This window comes from Siniperca chuatsi, linkage group LG7 (assembly GCF_020085105.1).
Source record: "Siniperca chuatsi isolate FFG_IHB_CAS linkage group LG7, ASM2008510v1, whole genome shotgun sequence".
Taxonomy (NCBI): Eukaryota; Metazoa; Chordata; class Actinopteri; order Centrarchiformes; family Sinipercidae; genus Siniperca; species Siniperca chuatsi.
In genome coordinates, this window is record NC_058048.1 from 10,954,942 (window position 1) to 10,973,426 (window position 18,485).

At 38.5% G+C, this 18,485-nt stretch overlaps 1 protein-coding gene across 1 annotated transcript in view; it reads left to right on the forward strand.

Annotated features, from left to right (window-relative positions):
* Positions 1 to 18,485, forward strand: part of pcp4b (Purkinje cell protein 4b) — a 36,326-nt gene that overhangs the window by 16,862 nt on the left and 979 nt on the right. The window contains exon 2 of the mRNA XM_044201699.1: positions 7,534 to 7,585. Within this exon, the coding sequence (XP_044057634.1) occupies positions 7,534 to 7,585 (52 nt within the window). The remainder of the gene's footprint in view (positions 1 to 7,533; positions 7,586 to 18,485) is intronic.

The following is an 18,485-nucleotide window of genomic DNA, read 5'->3' on the forward strand; positions in this document are numbered from 1 at the left end:
CACACTGAATCTTCTGTTATTCTGCTTGACTCACCCGATGTTTGCGAGAGTGTTCCTGTATTCTTGTATATGTGTGTGTGTGTTTATGTTTCCCCCTTGAAGTATGCTAATTGAAAGCCTGGAGGCACAAATTCTGATGCAGCCACTGTGGAGTTTGCAGGCAGTATGCTACAGTGGCTCTGCTGTTTGTGTGTGTGTGTATTTCACCCAACTGCACATAAAAACACACACATCAAAACACTGTTTGTTGACCTTATGTCCCTCTGAGTCAGTTAATCACAATAATGAGAGGCACAATATGTACCTCTCTGCTCTTCATCTCCCTTGTCAACATCATCTAATTACAGTTTTTTTTCCTCTCTGCTTGATTGGTTCCTCATCCTCTTCTTTCTTCTTCTCACAGTGTGTCTGTGTGTGCTTGTGTGTGCCACAGGTGTGCTGATTTGTTCACCAGTGTTACTGTACGTGTTTTCATGTGCGTGTTCATCTGCAGAGTGAGGATAGCCCCTTTCTCCCTCAGTAATCTCCCACGTTGAGCTGCTGTTATTGCAATTTACACTTGGCTTGGCCCCAGAGCTGCTCGGCCGTAATGGTTCCTCCTCTCTCCACTGCCCTCGGGAGTGTTATAGTTTCTCATCACCTCTGCACTGGGCTGAGAACTCTCGCCATAATCAAAATGACCTCAAGTCACGTCTTGTGTTTAAGCCAAGTTCTGAGCATAACATCGTGATTATCATGGCCGAGCAGCGCTTACATCTACAGTGATGTTATCTCAGAGGAAAGATTTAAAGGTTTCTAATGGTGCCATACAGCATTGCTGTCATGTACAAACCTCATAACTCTAATTGTGTTGTTGGTTGGATGAAACTTTACAACCATTGGTTTTATGAAAACATTTCAAGCATGCTCTAGAGGTATATATAGTCAGTATATGAACAAATGATTCTTTAACACAGAATCTTCCAGCTGAACATAGTATACTGAAATATTAGTGTCAATAATGTTAGCCTTTTGCATTTGAGCTCCCCTCACTGTTGACTAAAAGCACCATTGTCAGCTCAGTCATAATATGCAATATCTTACTTGCCGTTTAAATACTTACTGAAAGCCAGATAGGTGGTCATTAAGCTATTAACCTTATTGCTTAATAGTGCTTTTAAATTTTTATACTGAACTCATTAAAAAATTTCAAAGTAGCATCAGACTGAACTTTTGTTACAGCTGAAATGATTTTTCAATTACTCAATTAGTCAACTGACAGAAAAATAAATGGCAACTATTTTGATAATCGATTAATCATTTGTTATTTTTTTATTAAAAAAGCCAAACATTCCCTAGTACGTTCTTTTAAATTGTGAGGATTTGCTGCTTTCCTTTGTCTTATGTAATATTAAACTAAAAATCTTTAGGTTTTGGAGTGTGAGGTGGACAAAACAAGCAATTATTGGACATCATTTTGGGTTTTAGGAAACTTTGATGGACACTTTTCACTATTTTCTCACATTTTCTAGACTAAATAATTGATTAATTGAGAAAATTATCAGCAGATTAACTGGATAATGAAAATAATTGTTCGGTATGACCCCATTTGTTAGCGGATTAACGTCACCATTTATGGTTGCTGATGTCCATTTGAACTGTGATGCCAATTGGTTTGCTTAAAAAAAAGAGAAAATTAACAACTTAGTCGGCAAATTATAATTTCCACCTCAATGCCCATCAAGCTACAGTATAAACTCGGTTTAACAGTATAACTACCAGTATTAACAATACAACGAGAATGAGAGGAAGGTGACTCGGGTATGAATGTATCTTTTGTTCTAGGCTTAAAATAGAACAGTAACAATCAGAACATGAAGAACATTGGTCTGTAAGATATGGATCAAGCTGGTTTTTCATGCCTTTGAATCTTCTTATAGGCCTATGGGAATGTTAAATGATGCAAAGACAAACCATATATAGTAGCCTTTGCAGTTGTCTCTGTGTGTAATACAATCTCAATCTTTTTGCAACAGTGCTGCAATGTTACATCAACATTATCTCCAAAAGCAAAGATAAATAACTTAACCAGAAAAGCTTGAGGGCAGTTTGGTTTGAGAGCGTTGATGCAGTGCAATGTGGACTGATGGTCTCCTCTCTCTCACTCAGCTAGTACTGGTTTTTGGGTGCCACATTAGTGTGTTGTGAAGGAGCAGCTACTGCAGTTCCTACACAGGCACCAGTTCATTTCATGGCTATTTAATGGAGAGAATCAGTTCTTCTCTTTGAACTGGGATTAGTAATAGGGAAGAACAAAACTGTGCTCCTATCTGGCTCTGATATTTGTTTGGAGCTGCGGGGGGGTCTCAGCGGTGTGACTGTAATGTTAAACACCACAAAGCAATTTGATAAGCCGTTTCACTTCTGGGTTTTTCCTGACAGACAAATGAAAGACAGAACAGGTATTATTCTGATTAGCCTGACAGGTAAACATAAACTGCAGTGTTGTACGCTCATATCTCACATACTTCAAGTACTTTTTAAAAAAAAAACCAAAATTCCAAATTGCATCAAAGAACAGCCCCAATTTAAATTTCTTCCCAAAAGGTGCGGGTGTATTGTGCTCTGAGCTTGCAAGGACGCTTCAACCCCCGCCCCTCACCAACACCACCACCTATCCCTCTCCACAGCATCAAAGCACAGCACACGCTGTTTGAAATTCATTGAAAGCATTGGATTAATAATGCAGAAAGAGAAGCTCAGAAAAGAGGACACATAGCACGATGCCTTCTCGACTCCTCAGCTATTAAAGCATGGAAACCCTTCTGACATGACCAAATGGGAAACCTTTGAACGAGCGGGGGAACAGCTGTGAAAAGGTTGCAGTGAAAGTAGCTGGAGCTAAATCCCCACAGGAGGCAGCCAGATACAACTACCTAAATGAAACCATTTCCTTTATCTGTTTTGTTAGCGTGCCAACTCCCTAGTCCTTTCCCCCTGAATTTGTTCAAGATGGAATAAAAAAATCAATCCATATGAAATGCTTGATTGAAATACAATACAATTATACATTTTACTTATATAACACTTTTCCTTCACAGATTTTACAAAATGTAAAATACTCCCAGGTCTTGTCAACCGCTGATGATAAGAACACTAAGGAAAAAACAAACCTTTAACAAGACAAAAAATATGAACAGTATAATAAGTATTACACATGAGTTCCCCATTCCAGCACTGGTAGAGGAAATATACAAAATATAACCCATTTTATCTTATGTAATTTTATGTCTTTCTGTCTCTTATACTCAAGTATTGCCATGTATCAAACATCAAAGGAATAGTTCTATATTTAGGAAGTGTGCCTATTCACTTTCTTGCTGTGAGTTAGATGAGAAGATTGATACCACTCTCATATCTGTCCATTAAATATGAAGTTAAAATCAGGTTATGGCTAGCTTAGCTTAGCATAAACACTAGAAACAGCCAACTTGAATCTGTCCAAAGGTTAAAAAAAAAAGAGCCTACCAGCACCTCCAAAGGTGTATTCACCTGGCACAGAAACACAAACACAGGCAAACTGTAGCTTCATATTTAACGAGCACACATGAGAGTGGTATCGTTCTTCTCATTTAACTCTTGGCAAGAAAGCTAATAAGCATTTCAAGGTCTTATAATTTGGTTTTTGGTCACTAGCAAGCTCTAGAAACGTATTCGACCACAAAGACTGGAAGCCTAACTGCTGCAGTCCTAACTCTCCCTCTCTGCCCATATTTTCTGTTTTTTTCTCCAGACAAGAGGAGGCAGTCAGAGAATTGATTCTGGTCATTTATCTTCCCAATGCCAATGTTTGTATAAGTACATCTTAACTGCAGAGGGAGGTATTGATCCTGCTCTCCTCTACTCATCCTCCATTCCTTCTTCACTACAAAAAAAAAAATCACAGCTCCCACCCAGGCTGTACATATGAAAGCACAAGTTGACAACCTGTCTGTCAGCTGGCAATAAACTGTGCGAGTTGATGATGAGAAGAGTGACAATGTAATTCCTGCAATAATTTCATGAGACATTTATTTTCCTGCACAAACACGGACAGGTTCAAATTGACACACATTCATTGGATGGGGACTCTCAAGCCTTCATCATCCTCTTCCATCGTGTGTGGTTTCAGATGGAAATCATAAACATGGCAAAAATATTATTAATCAATTTTAACTCACTATCTGGTTTGGACAGTTTCTGGGAGTTTCCATAGGGGAGTATTTCCTCCGCTTTTAAATGTATGTACATACTGAATGTTTTTGTGAGGTTTGTGGCAGTGACTAAGTGTTGGAGTTTGGAGTTTTTGCATTTCTTCTCTCCACTGAATTCCACCTGCTCTTTGGTCGGGGCTGTGAAGACAAATGGGCCACCAAGGCGGTGCCAAACACAGGCCTAGGGACATGAGTTATAACAGTGGAAGCTAATGCCGAATTAATTAGCATGGGCTGATATGGAGGAGCAACAAACAAAAGGATCATTTGATGCTATCAGGTTTTTAGCTGCATTAGCACTGAACTCTGTGATGAATGGTTTGCACCAAAGTCTTTCTCTAAAATCTCTCTTTTATCAAGTCTTTAATTTCTGTAATTGAGCCCTAAAATCAATTTCATATATATATATATATATATATTTAATAGACAGGTTTCCGAGCAGCGTCATTAGTGAGATGCTATCAAAGTCTATAGTCTATCAAAGGTGGTATGTGATAAAAAATAGAAAGCTTTGGAAATGCCAGAATGAGTGTTGCATACATATTTACCTCGAAACAGTAATTTTACTTATTTCCAGTTTTTTTTATTTCACTGTGGCTATGAGATTTCCAGGGAACCAATCTATAGACAGACATGAGAGTAGTATCCATCTTCTCATCTTAAAGTGGTCATATTAGTGGTCATATGAAAAAGCCCAAAGTCCACCACAAATGGAGTTACCCTCTTCCACAGAAAACACTGCTCCTGAACTGCCTGAAAACAGCTAGATTGTAGTCCAGCCTTTACTTCCGTAACGTATCTACGTCACTATGAAACACGCGTCATAATGCACAAATTGAGCAGTTTTCACAAGTACACCTAAATATGAAATTAAAATAATGTTAGATACCTTCCAGGCAGTCAATGGGCATAAAGTTGTTACTGTGATGTAGAGACAGTGCACAGTTACAGCACAGGGGGAAAAGAGATGCTGCAGCAATGTGCAGTATGAGAAAAAATATGGTGTTTTTTGAAAATGAAACCATCTAAACCTATTCTGGTACAACCCCAAAGTAAAATTAAAAACATGAAAATGAGCATAATATGACCACTTTAACTTTCAGCAAGAGCGTAAAAGTGAAATTCCCAAAATGATTCCCTTAAAGAAAACAAGACTTTAAGGACATACATTACAGACAAAAATTACTTGATATGAGGCATAATTTGACAATTATTTTTCAACAATTATTGAACAACTACTGTATGTGTAGAATTATTGAACATAGGTAATTGTAAGAAAACCTTTTATAGCCATAAGAAAATTCACATTCATAGAATTCCAGTCAATTTTTTACTAAATATCAGCAGAACATGACGTCTCCCCAGTGCCACCTTAATACTGTGTGATTAATAAGACGCTTTTGATGTAACTTCACCACAGCCCTTTCTCCTTACTACCTTTCCTCAATCCATCCTTGCGCCTTTTCTTCTCCTTTATCATTCCCTGCAATATCCCTCCTCACTTTTGCTCTGCTGCATCTGAAAAGCAGCACAATAATATGGTTCTAAGAGTAGCTTTGCCTAATCTGCTCATTGTGAGTGAGTGTCACTCCTGTACTCCTCTCTAACGCGATATCTGCTTTACCCTTTTCACGCCTCTAATGCTGTCGGCACCTGCCTGAACCCTGCAGACCTTAGCCTAGAGGGATTTTAATTCAACATGCTATATAGCTTATATTGGTGTTTTTTAAATGTCAGCTTTTATATACTTTTTTAAGCATTTAAAAAAAATTACAGCATCAGTTTAACATTCATGTTGGCAGAGTCAGACGGTAGGTATCTCAGCATGAGGTGAAACTCTTTAGGCTCCCTTGTGTTTACTCTGTTTTTAAATGCACATTGACAAACTCACATGGCATGCCAGAAGAAATGGGGGAGACATACATTAACAGCCTCTGTGTGTTATTTCTCTGGAGATCGGCGCCTATTTGCAGTTTAATAAGAGGAAAGTGCGTGGGTTTGGAATACAGAGGTAATATGGCGTGGCAAATAAATGGCTGTAGGAAAATGAAAGTTGACATTTAGATAAATATTGCTGCATTAGTATGTAAGAGTGTAATGATTATGTTATAGCAGCTAAGTGTGGCTATGTACCGTTATGCAACATCACATCTGAAAAGTAATTTGTTGAGCAAGAGAGTATACAGTAGCTGGTGAGACTTTCAGGCTGTGTAGAGGAGATGCTTGGTTCTTTTGTACCGTAGGTGGTTTTCATCCATCAGTCTCACCTCAGTATCTTGTGATGTGGAGTGAATTTAAAGGAGAGTGTGAATGTGATTATTACCATGTGACCAAGACGAACCAACACTGTATAATGAGTATGAATTCTCACAGTTGGGTAGTTTGAGATGTGATTTTCTCTCATGGCTTTACGCTATTTTTTAATGAAACCCTTCATATATGCAGAACATATGAATATTATCAATGTGTTATTTAGAGTATATTTTTAGTAGCATACATTGAGACCACTGGGTACATTGTTTCATAAATGTTTTCATAAATAAAGGGTGCGTAAAATGATTTACATACACTTTCACTATAATCTTTAATGATTAAAGAAACATTGTTTATTGCTCATTGACTTGATAGTACTACTTGACAGTATGCATGATGTGTGGTTTTATGTAGCCCTTATATATATTCTGAAAAAACTAAGCAAACACACATGATGATGCATCTGACAGCTTACATAACTCTCTGGCTTTGGATCATTTCCACTTTCGTCACTCTGCAAAATGAGCACAATAAAACATAAATACAGTGCGAACTGGGTCATTTGCTTTGCGTCATGACAGTATTTTTCTGTCCTCTGTAGTGTCACAGTGCCAATCTGTAGTAAACAGCAACAACTTGGGCATTGTTTCACTCCTGGTCATACTGTATATTGTCTTTAGGGCCTTTTTACTGTCACAGGGTCCTCAGCCTGCAGGGTCTCCTCTGCCCTCAGCTCATGTGGTCAGAAAAAGGGGACACACCCCACTGGCTAAAATACTCCAGTGTGGAGGCTTCAGAGAGCATGCTAGCAGATTAGGTGGCAGCTTAGCCCCCAGTAGATGTCAGAACAATCATGAGGACAAGGCTTAATTAGTAAAGGGCACAGAGCAGTGGCACATATTCAACTCATTTGGATGTAATGACATGATTGTGGGGAATCGTCTATTGTTGTGCTGAAGTCTGGTGGATTTCAGTTTGAAGAAAATGTACTGTGAAAAGAAATGTCCATCTTATTCACTTTTTCTGTTTTGTTGTTTTTGCGTTGCAGAGACAAGGATCTGGAGCAGCTGCTGGCAACAACAAGACATCTGGAGGACAAGGTAAAAAAAAGGAACTTGTACATTATGACATTTATTTTCAAAACATTCACTTTTACTTGCATCAGCAGTGTTTAAGACTAATTTTAACAGTGCCTAAATGAGGCCTTTTAAATTTGGACTTTTGCACCATTTTCCAAAAATAAAACAACTGGACAACTTAACAGTGTGTTAGAAGGAGACAGAATGAAAGACAGAGAATGATTGAAAGGATGAGATGGAGGGGTGGTAAGAGGACCACTGTTTATAGTACCTGTGGGCCCATGTGCTTAAAACGAGCTTTAAAAGCCACATGTCACATGATTGACTGTAACAGGGTCTGAAGGATAGCTGCCATCAGAATCCACACACACACACACACATGCGCGCGCACACACACACACACACACACACACACACACATACAACTTGTCCTCAGGGCTTTCCGTCAGATCTCATCACGATCTGACAAGAGTTCAGGGTGTCATGTCATAATTTACATGACATGGAGAACATTTCATAAGAAGCATTTGAATTTTTTTTAACCAGTTTTCTTCATCTCTGTTATATGTGATACCCTCGAGTCAGGACTGCATGAGCTCTAGATCTGTGCCATTTATTCTGAGCTTGTACATTATTGGTCACCAGTAATGACTCGCTGTTCAAAACAAAAATACAGTACAATGTATGAATGTTTAGCATGTGTCCTGCCTGATAGCAAATCACCTCTGCTAATAGTTTGATGTGTTTTCACAGAGGTTATATACTGTACCGCTTTACAGTTGTCTTATAAATCTCTTGACTGAGGGTTGCTCTCAGCTTTAATGTTCTGACTCAGCTGAGTAAAATAATACAGACACCAGGAGGCAAAACTGAGATGACCATCAGCTTCTGGAAATCCAACTCTCTGATGATTGCCTCCCTGAACGGAGATAGACTGCCTGTATCATTTCTGTCCTGGGGGAACTAAAGATCCATGCACCAAGTGCATTACAAATCATGTTTATTTTTTAGCTTTCTGTCATTAAACCTATTACAGCAAAGCAAATAAAGGCTTCAACGAGAATCTAATATCCTTCCTGCTTTCAACTCCTCTAAATCATGGCAGTTATTTGGTGTGTTGCCCTGACTCAGCACCACATCACAGTTGAATTGGAAGCAAAAATGTATTAAAGAAGGAATGTTATAGCTTTACTAAAGATAATAATCTTGTTTGACGTTTTCATTTCTTAAACAGTCCATCTCAAAGAGTAACAAATAATCTTCTATGTTTATGCAGTCTAACAGAGATGTAGACGTGCCTTAAACAGCCAGTAACCGGCCTGTTAGAAAAAAATGCCACATTATTGTGATTAAAGGAAGCTTTAATCCATGCCTCACGGAGTCACTGACCTGGTTTGAAAAAAATAAACCACCCTATTACAAAGAGTCACCATTCAGCAACATTATTCACCAACAGCAATTAATGGGATCCAGATTACCTCAAGCAGGTGGCTGAGTTAAAACACTGTGTTGAAGGAGACTTATTTTTCACTGCCTGTAGGTCTACCTTTCTATTCACTTAATGAAAAGCGAAAGTGAAGTAAAGTACACAGCCTGCAGTACACACACACACACACACAAAGCACTCCTTCGTTGTTTGACCTTGACAATTAATTTGATGCCTGGAAAAACTGCTTTCCCAGCATGTTTGAAGTGTGCCTCTCAATGTAGATAGAGATTGGGGGAGAGAGAGCTCTTAGAGTGGGTGAGGAGGGAATAACGTTGCTATTGACTCTCGCCCACTCTGCATACCCTCAGCACACAGCAGAGCACAGTCTTTAGAGACAACCTCTCACAGGCTCAAGGACAGCCACAGAGAGATGTATTCATATTTGTTGGAACTCATTTTGAACTGGGTAGGTACTAGTACATGCAACTGTGATGGACCTCAGTGATGCATCAAAGGCTGTTCACCTGATAACAGCAATAATAGGGAAGCTGGAGGATGCAAGTGTTTATTGTAAAGATAATGGCACAAGTGTTTATCAAGTGAATTGAGTCAATTGAATCAAACTTTTTCCTTTGAGACACAAAATACAAATTGTATTGGAGATGTTCAAAGTCAGGGGATGTTCAGTGTTGTTTTTGATGATGTTCATTCTTCGTAGACACAAAAGTGTAAAAATATATAAGGAAATGATAATTCAACAATTAACAGCAAAATATACCTACAGTGTCAAAAATAAAGGTGCTCATTACATAAAAAGCCTCCTTTCACCATGTTATATAGTTTGATGTATTGAATTATTGCATTATTATTACTGATGCATTGATGTTTGAGAAGCACTTTCATGTTATGGCTTGTTGAGGTGGACTTTTTTTAAAAAACTTTTTACTACTTTAGTGTAAATTCTCAATTATTTAGTGTAGAGACAACCAGGCCTTTATTTGAAAAATTCCTATATAAGAGACAGGCCTGTATGTCTGATTTCCTGTGTTTTATAATCAGATTTTAAATACAGGCCTCCCTGTTTCCTGATTTGCTTATATTTTAATTTGTTGTTAACGCCACCTCAAAACTGCTATGATTTTCTCTAACAGCAATACTATTATCAATCACTAATTATTTCCTGTCACATTCATTTTGCCATTTTTCGAGCACTATTAAGCTACTCTCAGGGAAACTCACCACTTCCTGTATAGGAAGGAATATAATGTTTCACATTAAAGATTTTCCAGCAACTCAAAGGATAAAATCCCTCCCATTCTTTCGAGGCTTTTAATTAGACAAATCTGCAGAAAGTGTTGAGTTTTATAGACAGAAACTTAACAGCTCTCAAAAAAGAATAGAGTCAAAGCAACTGTGAATGTGAATGAATAAATGAGTGAATGAAAACTGCAATTAACTCATAGCAGCAGATTTGAGAGTATGGAATGACTGTTGTTGTTTTGATGGACTTGTGCTGTGGAAATGTACATTATATTGATTCTACCATGTGAGCTATCAAAGTACAGGAAATTCCACCTCTCCTCAATGTTTTTTACCTGCCCTTTATTAGCGACTAGCCTTTCTTTGTTTTTGTAGTGTTAAGCTATTTCAGACTCTTTATTACAGAATTTACAGTATATACTGTTTAGTAGTTTTAACAATGCATCATACAACAATGCAGCTTGTGATAAGCCTATGATATGATTTGTATTTAAAATCATAATCTGCAAAGTAACTAGTAACTATAGCTGTCACAAAAATGTAGTAACATACAATATTTCCCTCTGAAATGTAGTGAAATAAAAGCCTAAAATGAAAATACACAAGAACAACACTGTACTTACATGCTGTACTTGAGTTAATGTACTTTGTTATTTTCCATGACTGATTCAAACAGCTTCACAGGCTCAGTCTTTTGCCCCTTTTGGTTGTCTTCTGTGAAATTGGTTGACATGGTTAAAGTCCAGATGTTGTGTATTTGAGCCATATGCTCTATATGTTCACAGACTGTCCCTGTCACTGCAACAGCTGGGGAAGCACGGGCTTACTACAGCTTTACATCACACAAACAAACCACGCTGACAGGAACAGTAAAGGATAGCACTTGGTAATCCTTTGGTGTGATGCTAACATATATGAAATAGTCATCTGCTTATTGATGCGGGACTTCACAGACAAAAACTGCTCCATTTCTATATGTAAGTGTTAAGCTTGCAGAGTATTGTTTAAGAAAAATGTGGAAACTGCTCCGCCAACAGCATCCCCCACCCCAGTTCAAACAGGCACAGGCGTAATTTCAAATTGGCTCACCTTAGAGATCAAAGTCATCCTTTCATAATTAGCTTGGCGACAAGCTCTCAAAGTGAAGATGACCCATTTTCTATTCACTTTTTAATTAGCTTTACAGTACTCAATTATAGCCATAATGAATTTGTCTTATTCTTTTAGATATTGTTAGTAAATGCACACCGTGTCGCTGTTTCAGAAGCAGTCTAGCATTAGTGGTAGAAAGAGCTGAAACCACACATTTCCTCTGTCGGTCTTTGAACATCCCACGTTTTCTGTTTTTAAATTTTTTTTTAAATATGCGTCCAAGTAGGTTACACAGACGCTTCCTCCCCAAAGCAACATAAAACTTGACACACAGTGAAAAAACCAAGCACACAGTAGCAATCAATACAGAACCAGTCCTTCATGTGTATTTGTGTATTGATTGCTGTGCTCTCTCTCACGCTTTGCTGCCTCTCCGGTGTTTCAAGGCCTTAGGGGTCTTTGATATTTTCCTGACTTCCACACACTGACTTTCAACTATAGACACACAAACACTGGCAGGCACAGTATGCACACACACACACACACACACACACACACACATTCGTACACACATAAGTATACACACTTTTACACCATACACGCGCTCAAACACTCATATATCTTTTGAAAACATGCAAGATGGCTCTGAGTCCACATCCTTCAGCTTTGAATGGTGAATGTTTAATCCCTACATGTTATGGCCTCTGGAGTAACAGCACTGCCTCACTCCTGACAAATCTGTACCTGTAATACGACTCAAATTGCTTTTTGAGAAGTAACATGACAAGGTGGATGGGAAGTAAAATAAAATGAAAAACTCAGCCTTGGCTTTTTGTGTGAAAATGTAGAGTTATTGACAATCACAATTGCTTGCAAGTGCCTGGTACAACAGCACCAGACAGTGAACACATGAATAATCCTGTAAGATTGGTTTATTCTTTTTGTTTAATTTAGTGAAATGGAAACATCCAGGGATTTTACTTCCTTTTTTCCTTCCTTCCTTTTTTTACCTCAGAAAAGATGAAATGGCCGTTTTCCCGCACACATCTAAGATATTGAACTCGGAGGTCAGTCCATGATGTATAAGATGCATGTTTTGTCCTTTTTGTGCAGAGATTCATTTGCAGGGAGACACTGCTCCTCCCGTGTAACGCAGGTCGTGTCTCTCATACTGGGATCCACTTACTGTAATTGTTTCATTTTCAGTCACATTCACTTGTTAAACATGCTGATGATTTTGAATTATGTCTGCAGTGTTTGTATTTTCTTAATGTGGGAACGTTCATCATACAGTAGGTAATCCACAAGCTTCTTAACACAGGCGAGAAACATACTTAGATTGGTAACCTGTGAGTCCAAAGAACAGATTGCAATTTCACTGAATGCTGGATTCCTGAGTCTAAAGGAAAACAAAATCAGGCAATCAAAACTTCTCTAGGGGCTTCCCAAAACCTCCCTGTGATGGTGTAATTTGAAACACAAATGCAGATGTAAGTAAATGATACATGCAATGTAAAGCATCCCCAATGTATAGTATGAACTATAGAGTTGCACTAATTACTCATTTTGTTATCATAATCTTATCATAACAACAGTTTTCTTTAATAATGCAAGCTTAATTTCTTTCACTTAAAATGATAATTGTTTGGCAATTTAAATGTTGAACATGACGAATGTCCATCACCAGAGACCAAACTGATGTTTAAAAATTGTTCTTTGTAGGATAAACAGTAAAAAAATAAACAAAGGTACTAAATGTATAATGATATTAAAGTTAGAAAAGGAGCAAATCGTCACCAAATGTTTTGCTTTTTACTTGATAAATAACTGAAATGATTCATTGATAATCAAGATAGTTATCTTCAAATCTTATGCAAATTGACTGATAAATCAGCTGATTCATTTAGCACTGAAAGCAGTATTTTGCCATTTTAGAGCACTTCCTTTGTTGCAGGTATACAATAACTGTCAAAGAGCAGTCACTCTCTGAGCTGTCAGCTGTCACCCCCGGCCTTCAAGCCTTATTTCTGCAAACTATAATTACATGGCAAACTGCTAAAATAATTGTTCTCAGAAAAAAACTTGTAGCTTGGGAAAAAAGTAGTAATTAATAAAGTGTATTTTTTTTCTTTTTAATGGAGCCAAAAATCTGGTGCTGCCTTTGGGTCTGTAAGAGGAACATAGGTGCTACTGTAAATTTGCACCTTAAAGTGCAAGTGTGCAGCAAGGAACATTTTAGTTACAAATACATCACACACTGCAGCGCCTTAAGCTCAAACAGATGTCCACATACTGTGTAAACACTTTAATACTGAGTTTCACTTTACTTTGCACAATCTGGCTCTCTTGTCTCAAGGTCTAAAAGTCCTTCTTTAATGCGTCTCGTCCTCTACTTCCACAAATCCCTCTCATGGCTCAACTGGTTTTAAGCAGTGAAATCAATAAGACGTTCCAGCTTTCACTGGGCTTCAGAGCAGCTTTCAAAAGACATTTTGAAAGACAGCCAACCGAGGATGGTCTTATCATGTCACTTAGGAACACATTCCATCTAATGGAATCTTCCATTCCATCACATTCCATGTCTTAAGAAAGTGAATCTATTGAGCCTCAGACCTAGTAGCATGAAGGCTTCTATTTCAGCAGTTGCCACACACCAACACCATGAATAAATACATTCGCTGAAAGCACGGTCAAGATGATCCAGAATGGCACTCTGACAGCAGATATTACATTCCCATTAGGTGAAGACAGGAATGCTGAAAGTGCTGCCAGAGGTAATAGGTTTGATAATCAGATTTGATAGTGTGTGTGTGTGTGTGTGTGGAGGAGGAGATGAATCCTCAAAGTGAGGAGAATGATCCATCATTGTCACATTCAGCCATCGACTCCTGTCTTATAAAAACTGATGAAAATCTTCCCTCAGGACTCAAAGTCTTCGTCAAGATGATGATATGGTTCTGTCAGATGAATGCATGTGATTCCTCTGAAATATTAAACTGGACTTAATTGGTTAATATGATTACAAAAACATGTCCAGCACTTACATAATTGAGAACTAAACTGATATTGCTGACTATTGTACTGATAAACAACATGGAATAAACACTACTTTACAATGAATGTTAAAAATGTCAAAGTTGTTTATACGACTGTCATGAAAATGAGATGGATGCCAAAGTAATATGTATTGTCACTGACTGGTGTTTGCATTTTAGAAATCAAACTCATGATTGAAACAAGAAAATTGCGTTAGAAAACTAAGAATAGGCATGTAAAATTGTGAAAAGAAACACTTTTTTCATTAATGCTAATGAAACCTCAATTTCCCCTTCAGACATACACATGAAGCATACAGTAGTGTTGGTTCAGGCAGAACACTGAAGTTGCTCCTGCATCAGGACAAAGGTTGCACAAAGGTTTAAGTTTGGTTGAAGCATACTGACCCCTTAACTGTTTCAGCATTTGCTATAAATGGTCTATATCTATGATTAAAATAAAGAAAACTTGACTTCTTTTATTACTTTGTTGAGCTGAACATGCTCTTTGTTGTCACAATTACAGTATTCCTTCTAGCACTTGAAGGCAGCACCAGTTCACATCCTGCCTGTGCCTCCACTCTTGACAATCCAGTCATCTTTTAAAAGAAAAATGTCACCAGCTTGTAGTACAAACATTATGAACATGTCTGGTGTCGACATGGTGGAGGGCACAGCTCAATAGCTAATGCTGCTGGGTTGAAAACAGCATTAGAGCATTGGAAAATTCAATATCAATTAATGCAGGATTCAAAGCTCGGCTTGACACAGCAGTTAGTGTTTCCTCCTTGAACGGCAAGACAGAGGTACTCAAGCTCAGCCCCAAGGGAACCCAAGGATTAGCTGCACAGTCACCCCCCCCCCTCGCTGTTTGTCATGTGTGTTTCTCCACAGTTACCTCTGCTGATCAAATTCAAGCAGATAAGTCCTTTGCAGGAGTGTTGCAAGGCTGAGAAATGGAATAGCTAAAACAGCTAACTGATGGTTAGGTTTCATTCTTAGTCAGTGCGGATTGGTAAAGGCTAAACGGGGGACTGACAATGAAAGGAATCTTACATTAACAGTATGTAAACAGTAGCCTATACAGCATGTAAAGAACCAATTTTGTGATCAAGTCCGTCGTAATGATGCTTTATATTGCAAAAGCAGAGCTAGGATAACAATTTTCCCTGGGCCAAAGAGACATGTGATTGTTATTCTTGGTGACATAAACTGTCGCAGGCAGACGTTAGAGCCACGATGAAACTTGCTTAGGTAAATGTTAGCTTGTCGTAACCTCTCAAAGTCCTGAATATCCCTGCTTCATTATAGCCTTCAGCTCTGTTGCTCTCCTTTCAGCAGCATATTTCCATGCTACATCAGTAACACCATGACTGATTGGGCTGTTTTGCTTGTTGCTTTATTGCTATTCTTTTCTTGTGTATAACTGATTTAGTGGTCCTGGATGTATAAAGTATTTTACTACAACATTTTAGTTATTAATGAAATGTTTCTTACTTTGAAAAATAATATTATTTTGCTTTTATTCGCCTGCATCATAGAAATAATTTGTGAATAATGATAAAGCTTTCATGTTAACCTTCAATTCAACATTATGTAAACAAGCCTTCATAGCGTAACCCCCCCCCACACATATTTACATGTTACATGCATGTATACATGTTGAAGTGCATGTTGTGCATATTTAAAATACTAGCATTCATATACTGTACATTACACATTTCCTGTTTAAAACCAGGGCAAGTCACAATATAATCACATTATGTCCAGGTAGAGAGGTAAAACATTTCCTTAGATCATGAGTAAATTCTCTTATCTAATAGGTTCAATAATCTTCTGTACGTTCTTTAGGACTTCATTGACCAGGAGACAAAAACACTCTTCTTTCCTAATGCTTGCTGAAACCAGCATGTATCAGTTTTTAGTGGGATTACAGTCGTGTCCTCTTGGTCAGTGATGGCTGAGCTCCAGAAAGGAATAAGAACTGGAGATCAATTCATGCTTTGGCATTTGACCTGGGAAACAACTGCTCAGGCTCCCTCATAGGAACTCTGCTCCACTATTATAATGAGGGATGGGGTTTACGTGGAACGCCAGTAGACATTTTACTAACACTACATTATATTACAGTTTTCTAAACTCACTAAAGAAGAGCTTGTGGTTTACTGTGACAGTATTGATGTTGAGATGGATTAGTTTTCTGAGAGTATCAGCCAATGAGTACTTGTAAATTTGTCAAATCAGATAGTGTCATTTAAGAGTGTTAGTCATGTTTCAAACCTTATATAGAACAATATTGTACTGCTTGAAATCATGCAGTGTATAGTCACAAATTATACTGTATTTTTAAAGTGTCTTTTCCTCTGGTAAGTGCATACTTTCAAAAATACTAGTTATTATTGTAATATTCTAAGCCTTAGAGCACAGCATATAAATTGACCATTCGCTAAGTCCCACCCCCTTAGTTACAGATGCTACGTCTGTCAAGCTTTCCCTTCCGTTTTTTTAATGTCCTCAGCTGACTAGTTTTAAAATGAAAACCCGTAAAAGGGACCTTAAATATGCAATTTATGGCTACTGTACATACATGATGTTGTGCTAAATGACTGAGGCTAAAGCTGCTGCTTCAGGCAAAAAGTCACCATCCTTACCAGCTGATGGAAATAAAGAAACAGCATATTAATGTTTTGTAAATGAAAAATCTTGCAAGAAACTACATACAATTTCAACATATCTGTCACCGCAACCTGGCAACCCACAACCTGATCCAAAGGGCATGTGCGCAGCTGCTCTCTGCGCAGGCAGACGGGCCATTGTCAGGGCAGGACGGCGTACCACGTCGGCTCGCTAGCAAAGAGCCCGAGGATGATGCAACCACTACTACTAGTTCAGCTGTCCCACCTCGACTTACACCAGACCAGCATCCAAGAGTATCTGAGCATCGGCATGACACTGATGCAGAGAGCCACAGCCCTGCGACAGCCACCTGTTCAACTGCCCACCCCCATCTCCATTTGTGTTCGACACCAAAGCAGATGGCCGAGACCCAGTGGCGGGTGGGATACCGGTTTAGCAGCCCCTAGTTTTTACCTATCTATTTCAACCGTAGACTGTATATAAAGATGGACGACATGACAGCTCCCCAAAAGTGAAGCCAAAACATTTCAATCGCCCCCTGGTGGCTTGCTGCAGTATAGATCATAAACCCCGCCCCCTCCATGTTAGCTGATGGGACATGAGCCAAACTAAAAACTCAAAGTACACGTCAAATCAGTTTTTCCCAAAGATGGTTTCTGTCATTTTAGGTAGTTCTTATCACGCCGATGCATGTTCAAGTGTTAATTTTTCTGATAATTTTGGTTTTAATTAGTTATTTGATGCTATAAAAAGGGGGTTTCATGTCATGATTGACAGCTGAGCTCTGCTCGCAATTGAGTTGGCCGGGTGTATGGGCGGGACCTCGATACCATGGCTCCAACTCCAATCACTACTGCGCAGACTATTGAGTCTTTTGGCTTCATTTTTGTGCAGTGGGACGAAGTGGAGACGTGTCATCCATCTTTATAGTCTACAGTCTATGATTTCAACCATACTTTTAACTAACCATACAAATCAGGCCAGGATGAAGTGAGTGAGGGGGCTGTTAAAAATTGCGAGGGGGCAATTTTTCCATAAAATAAAATTTATTGATTTAACCATGCAATAGCCTCAGAAAGACTAAATAACAACAACATAAAGCTGCTGAACTTATGAACAACTCTCATCAAATCAGCGCATAGAAACAGCTGTTCACGACTTGCAGCTGAGCTCTCTCTTTCGTTGACTGTCTCTTCACTACCCACACTTCAGACATCGGTTGTTTTAGGAAAAGATTAGGCTATTGTATCATTGCGTCTCTATGCCAGGATGTGTGATATGGTGGAAATCCTGTATGATGGGAAATACAGGTTACGTATATTATTATTTATTATGTGTGTGTGTGTGTGTGTGTGTGTGTGTGTATAATTGATGGAAGAATCTGAATCATAGTATTGGTGGAGGTGGGGCAGTATGTGCTTGCGTACATGCCATTGAGCTACATACTGTAGGCTAATGCGTTGATATT